General features: G+C 37.2%; 1 protein-coding gene across 1 annotated transcript in view; it reads left to right on the top strand.

Moving 5' to 3' along the window:
- Window positions 1–20,016, top strand: part of LOC136827722 (uncharacterized) — a 149,604-nt gene that overhangs the window by 48,226 nt on the left and 81,362 nt on the right. The window contains 4 exon segments of the mRNA XM_067085185.1: window positions 4,260–4,425; window positions 7,071–7,308; window positions 8,239–8,399; window positions 8,565–8,706. Of these exon segments, the coding sequence (XP_066941286.1) occupies window positions 4,260–4,425; window positions 7,071–7,308; window positions 8,239–8,399; window positions 8,565–8,706 (707 nt within the window).

Here is a 20,016-nt window from a genome sequence, read left to right as displayed (position 1 = left end):
CAAATCACCAATTTGCAGCCCTCTAGCCTTAGGAGCTTTTAACATCTGAGGACAGACAGAAACAGTGCAGATAAACAGACAAATAGCCATCTCAATTTATTTACTTTACAGAAAATTAAAGCAGCAATATAGACAAAACTAATCTTACAAACTCCATGACAAGAATCTGTGCATTTCTATATTCCACAGGAAATTCCACGAAAGGCATTACAAACATCCACGCCCTTGCAAATGTCAAACGGCAAAATACGGAACATTGATTACCTCCAGCACAAGCATTCAAACATTCTGTTACCAGGCGTTCAAGACTTTAGTTAATGGGGGTTATATAAACTGGATGCAATGTGGTATGACAAGATCTGCCACAGCGACATTTACCAAGAGACGTACTGTAACATTGCCAATTCTCCAAATTGTGCAAAAAGAACTTCTTCAACCTAACGTACAAAATATAACTGACAACTTTGAAGCAAAATAACCAGGGATTTTCACACAAAAACAAGTAAATAATGAGCCAAAATTTCTAGGGATCAATCGATCGAGTTTTCTGTACACAGTATAATACTGTATGAAACTCTCAGCCACAACCTATGAAACTCTTAGCCGCAGCCTAGTGGTGGTCTGTGTTCTTGGCAACAACAGGGGTGCCACACCCAAGATCATAGTTAACTTTAACCTTAAATAAAAACTAATAAGAATAGAGGGCTGCAATTTGGTGAATAAAGGGCTTCAATTTGGTTAGTTTAATGATTTGAGGGTGCATCAACAAATCACCAATTTCCAGCCCTCTAGCCTCAGTAGTTTTTAGGTTCTCAGGGTGGACAGGAAAAGTGTGCATGGACAGACAAATAGACATCTCAATAGTTTTCTTTTACAGAAAATTAAAAGCAGCACTAAAGTCAAGACTAATCATAAAAACTCCATGACCAAAATCTGTGGAAGTCTATACAACACTGAAAATTCAAAGAAATGCATTGCAAACACCCAAGCCTTTGCAAATGCCAAATGGCAAACTAGGAAATATCTGTTTACCTCCAGCAAAAGCATTCAAACATTTTGTCAATAGACATTCAAAAATTTAGATGATAGGGGAGTTACAGAAACCGGATGCTATGTTTCATGACAACATCTGCCACTGCGACATTTATCAAGAGACGTATACTGTAACATTGCCAATTCTTCAAATTGTACAAAACCTCTTCTAGCTAACTTACAAAATATATCTGACATTTTTAAAGCCAAATATCCAGCAGTTTTCACACAAAAACAAGGAAAATACGTGCCAAAGTTTTTTTCGTCGCAATCGAGTCTTCTGTACAGGGTATAATGCTGTAGAAACTCTCAGCCATGGCCCACGAAACTTTCAGCCACGGTCTAGAATTGGACTGTGTTGTTGACACCTATATCGGTGCCAGACACACGACCATCGCTAACTTTAACCTTAAATAAAAACTACTGAGGCTAGAGAGCTACAATTTGGGAGCTTTGATGATTGGAGGGTGGATGATCAAATCACCAATTTGCAGCCCTCTAGCCTCAGTAGCTTTTAAGATCTGAGGGTGGACAGAAAAAATACAGATGGATGGACAAATCGCCATCTCAATAGCTTTATTTTACAGAAAATTATAGAAACAATAAAGTCAAGATTAATCATACAAACTCCATGACAATAATCTGTGCAATTCTATATATCACTGGAAATCCCATGAAATGCATTACAAACACCAAGGCCTTTGCAAATGCCAAACGACAAACTAAGGATGATTTCGTTACCTCCAGCACAAGCGTTCAAACATTTTATCAATAGGCGTTCAAAACTTTACATACTAAGGAAGTTTCATAAAATGGATGCTGTGTGTCATGACAAGATCTGCCACTGCGACATTTAGCAAGAGACGTACTGTAACATTGCCAATTCTCCAAATTCTGCAAAAAAAACCTCTTCTAGCTAACTTACAAAATATAACTGACAACTTTGAAGCCAAGTAACCAGCAGTTTTCACACAAAAACAAGTACAATATGCGCCAAAGATTTTTTCGTCGCAATCGAGTCTTCTGTACATCTTATAATGCTGTTTGAAACTCTCAGCCAAGGCCCACGAAACTTTCAGCTACGGTCCATAATTGGACTGTGTTGTTGACACCTATATAGGTGCCAGACACAAGACCACCGATAACTTTGACCTTAAAAACTACTGGAGCTGGAGGGCTGCATTTTGGTACGTTTGATGAAGGGAAGGTGGATGACTATATCACCAATTTGCATAGTTTGGAGGGCGGACAGAAACAGAGCAGATGGACAGACAAGTAGCCATCTCAGTTGATTTCTTTTACAGAAATTTAAAGCAGCAATATAGTCAAAACTAATCATACAAACTCCATGACAAGAATCTGTGCATTTCTACATTCCACTGGAAATTCCACGAAAGGCATTACGAACATCCACGCCTTTGCAAATGTCACACGGCAAAATACGGAACATTGATTACCTCCAGCACAAGCATTCAAACATTCTGTCAACAGACGTTCAAAACTTTAGATAATAGGGGTTATATAAACTGGATGCAATGTGGCATGACAAGATCTGCCACAGCGACATTATCAAGAGACGTACTGTAACATTGCCAATTCTCCAAATCGTGCAAAAAAACTTCAACCTAACTTACAAAATATAACTCACAAAATTGAAGCAAATTAACCAGAGATTTTCACACAAAAACAAATAATGACCCAAAATTTCCATGGAACAATCGATCGAGTTTTCTGTACGTAGTATAATACAGCATGAAACTCTCAGCCATGACCTCTGAAACTCTCAGCCGCAGCCTAGTGGTGGTCTGTGTTCTTGGCAACAACAGGGGTGCCACACCCAAGATCATAATTAACTTTAACCTTAAATAAAAACTAATAAGAATAGAGGGCTGCAATTTGGTAAATAAAGGGTTTCAATTTGGTAAGTTTGATGATTTGAGGGTGCATCATCAAATCACCAATTTCCAGCCCTCTAGCCTTAGTAGTTTTTAGGATCTCAGGGTGGACAGGAAAAATGTGTATGGACACATAGATAGACATCTCAATAGTTTTCTTTTACAGAAAATTAAAAGCAGCACTAAAGTCAAGACTAATCATAAAAACTCCATGACCAGAATCTGTGGAATTCTATATAACACTGAAAATTCAAAGAAATGCATTACAAACACCCAAGCCCTTCCAAATGCCAAATGGCAAAGTAGGGAACATTTCATTAACTCCAGCACAAGCATTCAAACATTTTGTCAATAGACATTCAAGAATTTAGATGATAGGGGAGTTATAGAAACTAGATGCTATGTGTCATGACAAGACCTGCCACTACGACATTTATCAAGAGACGTGTACTGTAACATTGCCAATACTCCAAATTGTGCAAAAAGAACCTCTTCTAGCTAACTTACAAAATAAAACTCACAACTTTAAAGCCAAGTAACCAGCAGTTTTCACACAAAAACAAGTACAATATGCGCCAAAGATTTTTTTCGTCGCAATAGAGTCTTCTATACAGAGTATAATGCTGTATGAAACTATCAGCCAAGGCCCATGAAACTTTCAGCCACGGTCTAGAATTGGACTGTGTTCTTGAAACCTGTATCGGTGCCAGACACACGACCATCGATAACTTTAACCTTTAAAAAAAACTACTGAGGCTAGAGAGCTACAATTTGGGATGTTTGATGATTGCAGGGTCGATGATCAAATCACCAATTTGCAGCCCTCTAGCCTCAGTAGCTTTTAAGGTTTGAGGGTGGACAGAAAGTGAAGATGGATGGACAAATAGCCATCTCAATAGGTTTCTTTTACAGAAAATTAAAGCAGCAAGACAGTCAAGATTAATCATGCAAACTCCATGACAAGAATCTGGGGAACTCTATATATCATTGAAAATTCCATGAAATGCATTGCAAACACCAAGGCCTTTGCAAATGCCAAACTTCAAACTAGGGAACACTGATTGCTTCCACCACAACCATTCAAACAATCTGTCAATAGACGTTCAAGACTTTATATAAAAAGGGTTATAAAAACTGAATACTATGTGGAATGACTAGATCTGCGAATGCGAAATTTAGCCAGAGAAGTACAGTAACATTGCCAATTTTCCAAACTGTGCAAAAAGAACCACTTCTTGCTAACTTACAAAATATAACTGACAACTTTGAAGCAAAGTAACCAGAGGTTTTAACACAAAAACAAGTAAATAACGAGCCAAAATTTCTATGGAGCAATCGTGTATAATGACGTAAGAAACTCTCAGCCACGACCTATGAAGCTCTCAGCTGCGGCCCAGTGGTGGTATGTGTTGTTAGCACCTAGAGCGGTGCCAAACACAAGATCATGGCTAACTTTAACCTTAGCTAAAAACTACAGAGAACTGGAGGCTGCAATTTGGTAAGTTTAATGATTTGAGGGTGCATCATCAAATCACCAATTTGCAGCCAACTAGCCTCAGTAGATTTTAGTATCATAGGGTGGACAGGAAAAGTGTGGATGGACACACAAATAGACATCTCAATAGTTTTCTTTTACAGAAAAGTAAAAGCAGCATAAAGTCAACAATAATCACACAAATTCCATGACCAGAAACTGTGGAATTCTATACAACACTGAAAATTCAAAGAAATGCATTACAAACACCCAAACCTCTGCAAATGCCAAATGGCAAACTAGGGAACATCTGATTACCTCCAGCACAAGCGTTCAAATTTTTTATCAATAGGCGTTCAAAACTTTATATACTAAGGAAGTTATAGAAACTGGATGCTATGTGGCATGACAAGATCTGCCACTGCGACATTTAGGATGATACGTACTGTAACACTGTCAATTCTCCAAATTGTGCAAAAAGAACCTCTTCTAGCAAACTTACAAAATATAACTGAGAACTTTAAAGGCAAGTAACCAGCAGTTTTCACACAAAAACAAGTACAACATGGGCCAAAGTTTTTTTCGTCGCAATCGAGTCTCTGTACAGAGTATAATGCTGTATGAAACTCTCAGCCATGGCCAACAAAACTTTCAGCCACGGTCCAGTATTGGACTGTGTTGTTGACACCCATATCGGTGCTAGACACACGACCATCGATAACTTTAACCTTAAATAAAAACTACTGGAGCTAGAGGGCTGCAACTTGGTATGTTTGATGACTGGAGGGTGGATGACCAAATCATCAATTTGCAGTCATCTAGCCTCAGCAGTTTTTAAGGTCGGAGGGCGGACAGATACAGTGTAGATGGACAGACAAATAGCCATCTCAATAGATTTTTTTTACAGGAAATTAAAGCAGCAATAGTCACCAATAATCACACAAACTACATGACAAGAATCTGTGGAAATCTACTGTATATATCACTGGAAATTCAAAGAAATGTATTACAAACACCCAGGCCTTTGCAAATGTCAAACGGCAAACTAGGGAACACTGATTACTTCTAGCACAAGCATTCAAACATTCTGTCAACAGGTGTTCAAGACTTTAGATAATAGGGGTTATAAAAACTGGATGTTATGTGGAATGACTAGATCTGCAAATGCGAAATTTAGCCAGAGACGTACTGTACCAATTCTCCAAATTGTGCAAAAAGAACTTCTTCAGCCTAAAACTGACAACTTTCAAGCAAAGTAACCAGACGTTTTCACACAAAAACAAATAAATAGGTAGCCAAAATTCGTACGGAACCATCGAGTTTTCTGTACAGATTATAATGCTGTATGAAACTCTTAGCCACAACCCATGAAACTCTCAGCCGCAGCCTAGTGGTGGCCTGTGTTATTGGCACCTACAGGGGTGGCAGATGCAAGATCATGGCTAATTTTTCCCTTAAATAAAAACTATTGAGGCTAGAGGGCTGCAATTTGGTAAGTTTGATGATTTGAGAGTGGATGATCAAATCACCAATTTGCGGACCTCTAGCCTCAGTAGTTTTTAGGATCTCAGGGTGGACAGGAAAAGTGTGCATGGACAGACAAAGATATCTCAATAGTTTTCTTTTATAGAAAATTAAAACCAGCACTAAAGTCAAGACTAATCATACAAACTCCATGACCAGAATCTGTGGAATTCTATACAACACTGAAAATTCAAGGAAATGTATTACAAACACCCAGGCCTTTGCAAACACCAAACTAGGGAACATTTGATTATCTCCAGCACAAGCATTCAAACATTTTGTCAACATGCGCTCAAGACTTTAGATAAAAGATAAAGGGAGTTATAGATACTGGATGCCATGTGGAATGACAAGGTCTACCACTGCAACATTTAGCAAGACGCGTACTGTAACATTGCCATTTCTCCAAACTTTGCAAAAAGACCCTCTTCTAGTTAACTTACAAAACATAAAGACAACTCTGAAGTCAAGTAACCAGCAGTTTTCACACAAAAACAAGTCAAATATGTGTCAAAGTTTCTTCGGCATAATCGAGTTTTATGTACAGAGTATAATACCGTAAGAAATTCTCAGCCACGCCCATGAAACTCTCAGCTGGGGCCCATGAAACTTTCAACTATGACCCAGTGGTGGCCTCTGTTGTTGGCCCGTATAATGCTGCCAGACGCACAAACATGGGTAATTTTAACCTTAAATAAAATAAAAACTACTGAGGCAACAGGGCTTCAATTTGGTACGTTTGATGATTGGATGATTAGAGAGAGTCAGGTAACGAAATTGTGCAGAAAACTTAAATGGAAACTTGGAAACAGAAGAGGTGTGGCTTAACATCTGTATGCCATGAGAGAACTATTCGTTTGAACATCAAGTATTTGTTCCTTTATTACTGCATCCTTTATGCTACCTTCTGCTGTTCTTTACTGCTTTACTATTACTTGACGGCTTCCAATTCTCTGGAGTGGTTACTTTCCCTAAACGAAATTGTTTACTGGCGCTATTCAATATATCTCTAGTATATGAAGCTCATCCAAATCTGGACCAGATCAGTCCAAATCTGGACCAGATCAGTCTTAAAAAGAAATAAACTCAAAATATGTGGAAAATACATGTAACTGCACAAAAACGCTTCACAACTTTCTTTTAAGGCTTGGTGAAGCAGAACGCGATCTCAACACTTTACAACTGGAGCAACGACAACTACAGCAGCAACTCGGCCAATGCGAGAGAGAACTAAGTGAGCTGCAAGCAAGGTACGAGGCCTGTGTGTGCCGACGACAACAACTTGAAGGTGGTATTAAACGGGCAACAGCGCGGCTCCAGCGATGTACCAGACTCACTACTGTTCTTGCCGATGAGGACTCCAGGTGGTCAGCTAAAATTAAGGTAGAGCAGTTGCTTTCAATTGTAGAAAATTTGGCAGAAAATACCGTCTTTAAGTGATTAAGTTTCCAGGAATGTTTATTACAGCAATCTCAACAGACAGTTCAATAAGTATGCAAAAAATACTTTGACTTCCCAAAAGGGCAAAGTTCAGTAAATAGTACAAAGTGAAGAGAGTTCTTGTGCAACATAAATCCTCAAAAAGAGGATGCAATCTATTTTCAAACAGCGATTTGTGTCAGCATGTATCTGGTATTGGTAAAAATAAAGGTGGCCAGTAAAAGACAATCGTCGTTCCAAATTAACAATACAGGAGGAAAACATTAATGCTCGGCAACCACTTGCTTAAAATATGAAAATAAATTATGAAGACCCTAAATAAATATGAAATCGGGAGAAAATAATATATTTCACATCTATTTTCTGGTTATACCATACTTCTCGTGGATTTTTTCAGCTTTCATTAAAATTGTTAAGGGAACATGGACAATGTACTTTGTTGATTAGTCGGATGAACGTTGGTAAAAAAATAATTATCATCTCAATATATTTAAATGAGAAAAATATGTCGGTCAGCCATTGATTAAAAACACGTGTACAGTAGACTTCAGCTTGGAAACAAATAAAAGATATATTAGTAATCATGTCAAAATAGATTTTAAGACAACTACCTTTTTAATTTTTATAGTAAATAAAAAGCAATTATTATTTCTTTGGCAAAGCAATCACTTATAGTTCATTACAAATTCTAAAGATATACGGTCGCTTTTGATTAAGCAAATATACATTTTTCATTCCCTTATATTTTTCTGTGGTCATATCAGAACAGATAAAACTTTAAATCCTAATTTAAAATTCCTTACTCCCGCAACGTAAATTCTACCACCAAATTCTCATGGACGAAAGTGTACTTAATAATATCCTATTTTACAGACACTGATGGTTGAGGCAGAGGGAGTATACGGAGAATGCACAGTTAGTGGAGTGGCCGTGGCTTATTTTGGGTCCCTCGAGCCTGCCCTTAGAGAAAGCCTTCGTAGCCTTGTCATTCAGGTCCTCCTTGAAGGCGGTGTGGTCACACCATCAAAACACGAGTGAGTCAGATACTATTAAGAATGTCCTCTTTAATAATTACCAACCCAGTATATACAGCATTTCCAAATCAATTTTGTAACTGATCTACTTTAAATCTGAATATATGCACAAATAGACAAATCCTTCCTTGGGTGAATCTTGTTTTTCCCAACTGTTTGTTTCAGCCTCGTCGAAACGTTATCTACTCCGGAGGTCAGAGAGACCTGGGAAGATGCAGGACTCTACAGAGATTCTTCTTGCTTCCTGCAAGCAGCCTTTGTTTTTTCGGCTGTCAGGAGGCCGCTTGTCCTTGATCCAGATTTTGTGGTAAGTTTCAATCCTTACATTGTTTTTAAAACCAGTGAGTAAGTTCTAGATTAGATACAACTGACGAATGTGTATATTATTTTTAAACTAGTTTTTAAACTCTAAATAAGTATAAAACTGTGTAAATTCCATATAAGATAAAGCTGGCTTTTTCTAAGAACTGTACTAAATTTTTATATTACTCAAAACTAGTAGGAATAATAAGGGTAAAATAATTATAAAAGGATTTAGATTATGGAAAAGAATGAATTGAAGAGCCTTAACATTGGACATGCAAATATTCAACATATATATATATATATATATATATATATATATATATATATATATATATATATATATATATATATATATATATATATTTTTTTTTTTTTTTTTTTTTTTTTTTTTTACCTAGCTCAATGCTTGGTCATAAAGTGACTTCCCCCTTTAGTAATTTACACAAATTTTCTGTCCTCCAAGACAACTTCCTTATGCATACCATTCATCAGTACATGGTAATTACTGACAATACAATTACCAAAGCTGGCCAAAAGCACCAGGGCACAACTTGGCTAGTAGAGAAGGGACTGGTTTGAGAAGCGCTCCTTTTTCCCGACCTGTCCCTAATGCTTAGTCCGCACTATGCCTCACATAAGCCAGGTCGCGAGTTTGCCTCTGAATGCCACGGCAATGAATAAGCGGCCAGGTACCCACACCAACACCAAGGTCAAAATACGCCCACTGGCCATGTCGCCCGTAGAAAAGGAGAGGGAGAGACACTCACTATGGACTGCCAGCATCAGGAGACATTTCTGTAGTGTTGATTTTCCGTTTTATTTAGTTAGGAAATAAGTAAAAATGCACCAAAGTTTCTTCGACACAATCAAGTTTTCTGTACAGCGTATAATCATGGCCCATTAGTGGCCTGTCCTATATCGCTGCTAGACATATGATTATGGCTAACTTTAACCTTAAATAAAATAAAAACTACTGAGGCTAGAGGGCTGCAATTTGGTATGCTTGATGATTGAAGGGTGGATGATCAACATAGCAATTTGCAGCCCAACTCGCCCCAGTAGTTTTCAGACTTAGTCTGCTCGCCATCCCAGTGATCTTTCTGTCTGTCCGACGACCGAAACCACTGGCCCATTGTGACCCTACGGCTGGGCACCGCCCAAAAGTAGCTCTGGTAACATCGACATAAGGTTGTGTGCGCAAGCAATATCAGGAAGCAACGTGCCCCAGAAGGGAAATTGGTTGGCCAGTGTCTTTTTCTTTGCCTTGTAGTATAATCTCTCTCTCTCGCATATTTTACCATTCTTGTTCCTTCAACTTAACTAGTAAATCTACCATCCCAATATGTAAATACCTTGACAGCGTACAACGTAATTCTCACCCCCTTCATTACAAGTGAGTAGAGTGGTAATTCCCTCCAACTCTTGCATTTATTCTATTATAGAGAGCGTAACCTCAGCGTTAGTCTTGCCTGGAATTATTTCATCTCCAGGAGTGTTATCAGTGCAGTTACCAGCCTAGCCGTGCTTCTGTGTCCCCGATTGCCAGAAGAAACCGCTCCTAACGGAGTTTAGAGAAATATTGCCACACTGGCTTAAGGGACCAATTGCAAGTGGCCAGTATTCGTAATTGTGATGCAATATCCAGTTCACTCAATCATTGCTGTTGTGTAAATCCCCAGTTGATTAGTTTAGTGAAAGTGTCTAAGTTCCTTGGTAATTTCTTCCATGTTGTGAATGTGAATAATAAATTACTGTTATGAAACTCCCTTTCACTTGGTGACCTACCACTTATTAGTTATTCTTGCATTTTTTATTAGTTTACAGCATATGAGAGGTTTTGTAAGGCCAAGATTATTAACTTCAAATACAACACGCTGTCAACCTCCTTGTAATTCGTAAGACTTATATATAGAATATATATATATATATATATATATATATATATATATATATATATATATATATATATATACATATATATGTATATATATGTGTGTATATATATACATTATATATACATATATATATTATATATATATATGTATATATATATAAAATATACATATATATATATATATATATATATATATATATATATATATATATATATATATATATATATATATATAAATAAATATACATATATATAAATAAAAATATGTATATAATATATATATAAATATATATATTTATATACATATACATATTATAATACATATATAAAATATATATATATAATATATATATATATATATATATATATATATATATATATATATATATTATATATATAAATAAAGTAAATAAATAAAAAAAATCCTTGTTTTTGAGGCAAAAAAACATAAATATATTTTCCCTTTACTACATATTGACCTGCAGTTGATATGAATAGATAGGCCTGCTTGTGATCTATCTCTCAGTGGTAAAATTCGCAACCGGTCTGGAACTGGTCAGTGAAGATTGACAGTTCAAGTCAAAAAGGTGAAAATCACTGCAAAAAAGTTTTCAAGTGACTAATACAACTTTTCCACTACGCACTTTATTTTTTAAATAAAACCTACCATTTTGCAGTAGATCAGCCAACACAATGCAGTATAGTAAATTTGTAAGAAATCCACGGTGGGACGGATATAGGTTTGTTTTTTATTTCCCAAAAAAGGCCAGTGGTTTTGCCGCCCCCATTTTTTTTTTTTTGTGTTCAGGTGCCATTTTTAGTTTTCACATCTTCAATACATCTGTGAGCGTAACTTCACTTATTTTCAAGTAACTGTGAGGATTTTCAATGGCATTTTTATGCCTTGTTTTTTTTTACCCCTGTTTTTATTTGCCCGAGACATGTTATTTCCCCGTTTTCTCTATTAATTTATATTTATGGATTATATATTACATTATATCTAAAATATATTGTTATATTATGTTACATTAACATTATTTTTCTTTTATGCTTTGTAAAAAATATATGTTTCTCCTATAAATTATGAAAGAAAATCTGATGACCATAGAAAACTGGTTCATTTGTTTACAGTGTGCTGGTAGCCCTCCAAGTGCTTTGGTTACAAGAGATTGACGTTGTGCCACAGGTATAGGACAGTTTTTATTTGCAATACGGAAATATGGTCCGGAATTATGCACCCACACCGAAGTTATACACACCAACATCCATTTCAAAAGCAGTTGAAGAGGTATTGGCAGGTGCATCTGCCCCAACTATTGAACTTGCAATAAAGAACATTTCCATATTAAAGTTGCCTGCACACACTACTGATGTCCTTCAACCATTGGATGTAGCTTGTTTTGGACCTCTGAAGTCCTACTATGAAAAAGCTCTGACAGAACACGTGCACCAGACAGGAGCACGACAGCCGCTGCGTCGAGCGGACTTTGTTAATCTGGTTGTAGGAATCTGGAGAAATGGTCTGAGTGCAAAGAACATTAAGGCAGGATTTGAGGCAACTGGAGTTTACCCTGTCAACTCTGCTAAGTACAAAATCCAGCGGCTTGACAAGGTGAAACTGACGACATATGAACAGTGGAGGTTAGCTGGGTCACCAGTTGACAGTGACGGACTACCTAAGCTTGACGAACTTCAGCCAGAACAATATGGAGAAGTACACCCACCACCTTCTTCAGAGCCATCCACCTCTCAAGAAAAACCTACACAGCCAGAAGCAGCAACACCACTGCCAGGTTCTGTAGGGACAACACCAAGCTCTGCATCAACATCAACACCAAGCTCTGCATCAACTGCTTCTGAGGATGGAGTGAAAACTCCTGCAAGAAGAGCTTTGTGGAATGGCAGCCCCCAGAGTGCTGAAAGTGATGCACACGGCATCGGCTACTATGTACCAGACAATGCGAAATCACTAATGAGAGCACTGCAAAAGTATGCCCCACCAGGAATGCGTTATTCAATAATGCTAATGAATCAAGATGATGAATCAACGTTTGATGCAGTTATAAAATCTCGTGGCCGTCCAAGCATTGCACCACCACAGACAAAAAGACATAAAATCTCTATGCATGGTGCCTTTGTTACTGATGCAGAAGTGTGAAGGCAAACCTAGAAAAGGAAGAAACAAGATGAGGAAAAAATGTGTGCAACATGATCACGAAAGAAAGGAAAGACAGTACTGGTGCATGAGTCATCAGATTCCGAGGAACGTGACCCTGATGAACCTGAGGAACGAAATAAAGGAAAGAGGGCACATGAAGAAGCATCAGTTTCTGAGGGAAGTGATCTTGTTGAACCAGAGGTTATGTCATCAGATGAGTCAGAGTTAGATGTTTCTAACAGAGGAAAACTGGAAACCAGTGTACAGTATGTGGGTCAGTGCAGCGTTCTTTTATAGCACAAAAATTACCAGACTGTGACAAGATTGCTGTAGATGAATTCTATGCAGTATTGTGGCTACAGCCTTCAACGTACCGTACTACTGGGGTAAAGCCCTCAAAATGTTTAGGGAAGATGTGTCAAGCCACATTATAGATGTTGAATTTAAATTTATGCACCGAAAAACAATCACATCAACCCCAGAAAAGGTTATATGGGACTGGCCAAGTAAGGATGACATATGTACTGTAAAAGTAACCCGGATATTCATTGGGCCAAGCAAGCCAAATCTTCACAAATCTGGATTTTTATTTAAAGATGAACCAGAGACATATGATCGGTACAAACTCATCAGTAGATACAGCATCCCCTCTCCCCAAAAAATTTAATAAATAATGATTCCATGCAACAGTATCTACCTAGCTATCTATCTATCTATATATATATATATATATATATATATATATATATATATATATATATATATATATAAATATATATATATATATATAGGTGTGTGTGTGAAATTTATTTGGAATTAAGAATTTTCTGTTTGAAGGCCAGCTGTTACATACCAGTATATAACCAAATTTTTTTTTGCCATTTCATGAAGTTTTATACTTTTACACATTTTGAGTGTTTGAACCAGCTATGTGTGTCATATATGAGTTAAGCTGGAGGCAACAGTGATCTATGTACTACCCAAATGAGTAAATAAGTTCTTTTTTTTTTTTTCCTTGTGTTGTTTTTTCCCATTATCCGGGAACATAAAATTTTAATTTCTTTCCATTTATAGCATAAAAACATGTTTATAAACATAAATTACTTTATGTTAAGTTAATGATTGTACATCAAGCTATCTGAGGGCCACAATATTTGATATACTGCCCATTTATTAAAAGACTGAATGAAAAATAACTGAAAACTTGTTTTTGCCCCAACTTTACAGATATATATATATATATATATATATATATATATATATATATATATATATATATATATATTTATAAATGTGTGTGTGTGTGTATATATATATATATAATTCTGTAAAAGGACACAGAATTAACACTTTTTTGAAAGTGTACGTAACGTGCTCTAACGATCTTTCTTCATGAAAAAGAGGCGTATGAAGGTTCGCTCACGATGACACTTACATCCATTTTTCTCCCCTCTCTCTCTCTCTCTCTCTTTCTCTCTCACCGTGTATCGCCTCTCTCTCTCTCTCTCCGTGTATCGCCCCTCTCTCTCTCATCGTTTTCCGAAGTTCACCCACCCGAATCTCACTCATTCTCACCAAATCAATTAAATGGACCATTTAAAGAAACGCAATAGTTTCTACAAAAATAGGTTTATTATTCAAATAACCCAACAAGAAATTAATAAAACAAAGCAAAGATTAAAATGCATAATAAATGAAATATCGAGTCAGATAACTAAACTCTGAACTGTAAAACATTTCTGATTAAAGAAGTCTCACTATGGCTAATAGCCTGAAAATATCCAAACTCACACATACTCCCCAAATCAATAACTAGTCATGTCAAAAAAAACAGTCTACCACATGTTATTCGAAACCAGTCCACACTATCCACTCTGTCCACAGACATCTGTCCACAGACATCTGTCGGAAGAATTAAACATGATAGAAAACTCCCAAAAATATATGAAATGCAAAACACAATAATGGAAAGTGTAAAATGCATAGCCAAGATATGGCAAACGTAACATAACAAAATAATAATATAAAAGAGGTATGAATATTCATATTAAATCTCCCACACCAGTTCAAAAGTTCATAATGATTAGAAAATCATAGTAAAAATCACAAGTTCAATTTCCTCCCATAAAAACAGAGATTTCAAACTCTACCTTATCTGCCGATTTAAAAGCCTGGATCCTCTCCAAAGCTACGTCTAGACAACTGCAGTTCTATCACGTTAATGAACGATCAAACTCACTTTTAGGGCAGATTTTGGCATAATCTAGATCAAATTAACGCACGTACTCACGAATATACATAACACTTCGGAAGATCACCTGACTGGCAATATTGCTGAGGAATCAAACTATTTGCTGAACACAAAGATTTTACCTCGAGTCTCTCGACCTAGTTCCATCTGACTCAAAAATTCTTCCATAACATCTTAAAGCATTGAAGCTATGAAATGCATATATGTGTCCTTTAAAATTGTAGCAGCCATATTTTCTGAAATAGAGCTCAAGCCACCACATAAGAGCGTCTCGCTCTCCTTAACGGCAAACTAAAACAAAAGCATATGTATAAAACATAACAGAATAGGACTATGCTCAATTAGCAATGTCTACTGCACTGCAGCTTTAAGGACTGCTCTCATGACGCACTTCCAAAGTCACTGGGGTTGAGTTCTTAGAGCCTTTACATGTAATCTTACAAACACGAATAAGCTTTACTACTCCCACAACAAGAATTATCAGTAAAATAGCTATTAAGACAATTAAAATTGTCGGCATAATATATTCTGATACTGGAACATCACGGAATCGTCAATGTCTTCCAACGGTGGAACCGTCATTGGCATCTTGGTTGTAGGTACCGCCACTACCAAATGCTCGTTATGCGTATGACGCATAATTATCTTCTCGGAACTGTTGAATACAGCACGGCTAAGTCCGTAGACAGGATTCTGCAGGATGAATCAAACAGTTTGGACTCTTGAAGAACGAATGACGTCGACTTGTTGTTCTGGCACATCATTGTAACTGCACATTCCTTGCAAAAGATGGCAGTAAGGGTGCTGGTGGACTCAATGTGGTAATCTCGCAGGAACTGTCTAAAGTCACATTCTGTCGGAGTCTGTCCATGAACTAATGATAATTCACAACCACCCACAGACACAACTCGCAACTGGAAAACACTACTGTCACACACACACTTCTCTCTAACTAAAGCACAACTCGTCTTATAATCAACTCCCGAACCTTGATATTGATCTCCCAAAATGAACATGGTCTCTACTCTATCCCATGTCACTACTGAGTCTCCCAAAACACTCGAAAAGGTCTAATAACAAAAGGTTTCATGTTACTGAACCAAACAAAACCACTAATGCAAAAGTAAACACTCACAATGTGAACTAATTCCAAGTGTGTATCTCAGAATAATCACAGTCAACTCACCATTAAGTACACAACAACTCTACGGAACTCACTCACAAAAAAAAAACCATCCAACAAAAAAAATACTCGAGAGTCCTATCCAAACACTAAAAGGTATCACATCTCGTAAAAGACATGAAAGTTCTACTCCGGTTAACAAATATTTCGCAACACCTGACCAACTCTCAACAGAATAGCAATTGACGTAATGGCAATCGCTCCCACGATCTTAACAACTATAACCACTCACAACACAGCTCCCTTTATTTAAAAACAAAAAAAAAAAAGAAACTGAAAAAAAAAAATCCAAATACTCAAATACGATCTCCCAACCCAAAAAAAAGATCAGACTTGTTCGGTCCGACATACTAAGTACCTCCCAAAAAAAAATATCCTAAACAACACAGATATTGCGTCAGATGATGAAACACATCATAACACCATAACACACTAACACACGGGGTCAAATCTCGTATGAAATTAGCCCATGTCTCAATTCCTAAAATCATCAAATGATTAAGAACTTCAACATCCAAAATGAACAAAAGACAAAAAAAAAAAAAAAAATATCATATATATACAAACATTAACCCATTTATCCTCTAACTATATACAAACGTTCCATTACATGACTATATACAAATGTTCCATTACATCCCAACTTTCTTTAACTTCGAAATATGGGTCAATTTCGTCACTCCAGTGTTTACATCTTTAACTACAAATCTATTCCCTCTTTTGATCTCTACAATCTCAAAAGGTCAGTGGAACTTCGGACTTAACTTATAATTCAGATCATTCCGAACATTCACTTTAACAAACACTCTATCACCCATCGAAAAAGCTACTCCCCTCGATTTCGCGTTACTTTTCTCTACCATTGCACGCGAACTAAGTTCAAGTTCTTTACTGATACGTGCAAATCTTTCTCTCGCTGTATTTATCAACGAAGTGACCGTAACATCACCCTGAACACACTCTGGTAACAAATCAAAAGGTCCTTTCAACTTGTATCCATACAAAGCTTCTGCTGGAGATATCTTAATTGTGTCATTCATCATAGTATTGATACTATATCGCACTTCGTCCAAAGATCTGTCCCAATGTGTATCGGAACCTCCCACCGTCATGCGCAAAGCTTTCGATTACTTTCCGATTCGCCTCTCACACAACCCATTCGCTTCAGGTCTATACGGGATTATAGATACTTTCTTTATTCCCAACAAATTAGCAAGACCGTCTAAAGTTTTATTAATAAACACCCTACCATTGTCTGTGATCAGACATTCAGGAACACCATATCGACAAATTATCCCCTTAAAGAACGCTATAGCAACTTCCTCAGCTGATTTGTACTTCAGTGGGAAAATCTCGACAAAGCGAGTCAACTCATCAACAACTACTAATAAATGTCTATAACCATAAGCGGACTCTGAGAAGTTACCCAGAATATCCATATGCACTCTCTGAAACGGCCTATGTGGTATGGGATATGAACCCAAACGACACGACACTGTCGTCGCTGGCTTATTCGCATTGCAAATAGCACACTTCTTCACAAAGGCTTCTACTGCGGAAAACATATTTTTCCAAAAGAACTTTGACCTGACGTTTTCATACGTCTTGTCCACACCAAATGAGGAGAACCAAATTTACAATGTACAATGTCTAGAACTTGTGGTACTAGACTCTCTGGCACGATGATTTGTGTAATCTCACCCATGCTTCAGTACTTCATAAGTTATACTTAACTTTTCTCACCAATAAATTATTCTCAACTCTAGACCAGAAAAAAGGCAACTTATACCCTTTCTTCGGTGAAACTCCCTTAAGAAATGCCTTAGCATCTGACAACAATTTATCTTCATCTTGCTTTTGTTCCAGCAAGCCTATGTCCCAAGTGACATTTTCACCCGTAATATAACACACTGCGTTACTCTCACTATCACGAATAACAATCTCTCCCGAGACTGCCGACTCACTATTTCTCCCCGAAGTATGCACTGTAGGAACGTGTATGTCCTCTACATGCGATCTCTCAGAACTACTAATATCAGAGACATTAGACACCAAATATTTACTCTCTTCTCCCACACAGGATTCGGTGTGTATTTCCTCATCCTCGACCGGAAAATATCTGCTCAATGCATCTGCAACTACATTATGCTTACCTTCAATGTATTTGAGGTTTGCATCAAAATCTCTCAATGTTAGGAACCAACGTGCTCTCTTGGGCGACAAATTTGGCTTATTAAAAGCTCTAACAACGGTTGATGATCTGTAAAAATCTCAACTTTATTTCCCAACAACAACATCTTAAAATGAACAAGGCTAGAGACGACTGCAAAGCCTCCTTGTCCACAACTGACATCAGCCTTTCGTTACTACCACGCGTTTTGAACTTTCTGCTATAAAAAGCAATTGGGTGTAATTTCCCTTCAAATTTCTGCATCAAACACGCACCTATACCTTCCTGACTCGCGTCAGTCACTAAGGTGAACGGTTGACTAAAATCTGGAAACTTCAAAACTGGTGGGTTCACCAAAGCGTTCTTAAGCTTCTCAAAAGCTAATTGTTGACTATCACCCCAAACAAACTTAACGTCTTCTCGTAACAAATCTGTCAATGGAGACGCTATTGTAGAAAAATTCCGCACAAAACGGCGAAAGAAACCCGACATACCTAGGAACGAACGAATCTGTTTCCTGGTTTTGGGAACTGGAAAATTCACAATGGCTTTAACTTTCTCATCATTCACTCTAACTCCCTCTTTAGAGATAACATGTCCTAAATAGACAATTTTTCTCTTCAGAAACTCACATTTGGCCAATTTGACCTTTAACCCAGCGAACCGTAATCGCTGAGGACTTCTTTAACACCTTTAGATGTTCTTCAATTGTATCTGTGCATATGAGAATGTCATCCATGTACACAAACACCGACTTTCCTAACAAGCCATGAAGTACTGTGTTAACCAGTCTAGTAAATGTTATTGGGGACCCTTGTAATCCAAAAGGCATCCTATTAAACTCGTAATGTCCCTTTGGTACCGAAAATGCTGTATATTTACGGCTACTCTCACAAAGGGGAACTTGTAAAAACCCTTGCATAAGATCTATAGATGAATATATATTCTTGCCACCGATCTCAACAAACAAATCAGGCAAACAAGCTACCGGATATCTATCTGGGCATGTTTTTCATTCAATTTACGAAAATCTACACAAACTCTGATACTACCGTCTTTCTTAGGAACTGCAAGCAAAGGAAAATTAAACGGAGAATTGGACGGTCTGATAATGCCTTCCGACTCCCACCTCTGAACTTCTTTTTCTACTTCTTCTCTGATCTTAAAAGGAATTCGATATGCTGGAATATATATGGGATTTGTACCCTTTTCTAGGCGGATTGAATGTTCTAAAACATCTGTAACTCCTAATTTATCTCCCTTCAAAGCAATGATATCTAGATATTCTTTCAACACTTTCTCTACTTTATCTGAATATTCAGGATAATCAACTTTAGCCAAATGTTCATGTAGAACCTGACTTCGGAACTGTTGCTCCTCGTTAGGAAACATATTCCCGTCTCCACAAAAACTCACTAATTTATGCTCTTCCTTAAACTCTTCAAAATCAATTACATAAGTACCCTTGTGATATTTTTCACTGAGTCTTGATAGCTAACTAATTCTACTGAAGTCACGCCTGCGACTGAAATTTCATTCACTGACACCGTACTCACAACGTCTTTGAATTTCTCGGTTCCCTCAACAACGCACACTTGAGAAGGAAAATTCTTCTCTTTCAGCGACACTTTAACTAATGTAGGAACTCGCGGTTG

Source organism: Macrobrachium rosenbergii, chromosome 42 (genome assembly GCF_040412425.1).
Source record: "Macrobrachium rosenbergii isolate ZJJX-2024 chromosome 42, ASM4041242v1, whole genome shotgun sequence".
NCBI classification, from domain to species: domain Eukaryota; kingdom Metazoa; phylum Arthropoda; class Malacostraca; order Decapoda; family Palaemonidae; genus Macrobrachium; species Macrobrachium rosenbergii.
The sequence above is the reverse complement of the archived record's forward strand: the minus strand, read 5'-3'. Positions and strand labels throughout refer to the sequence as shown.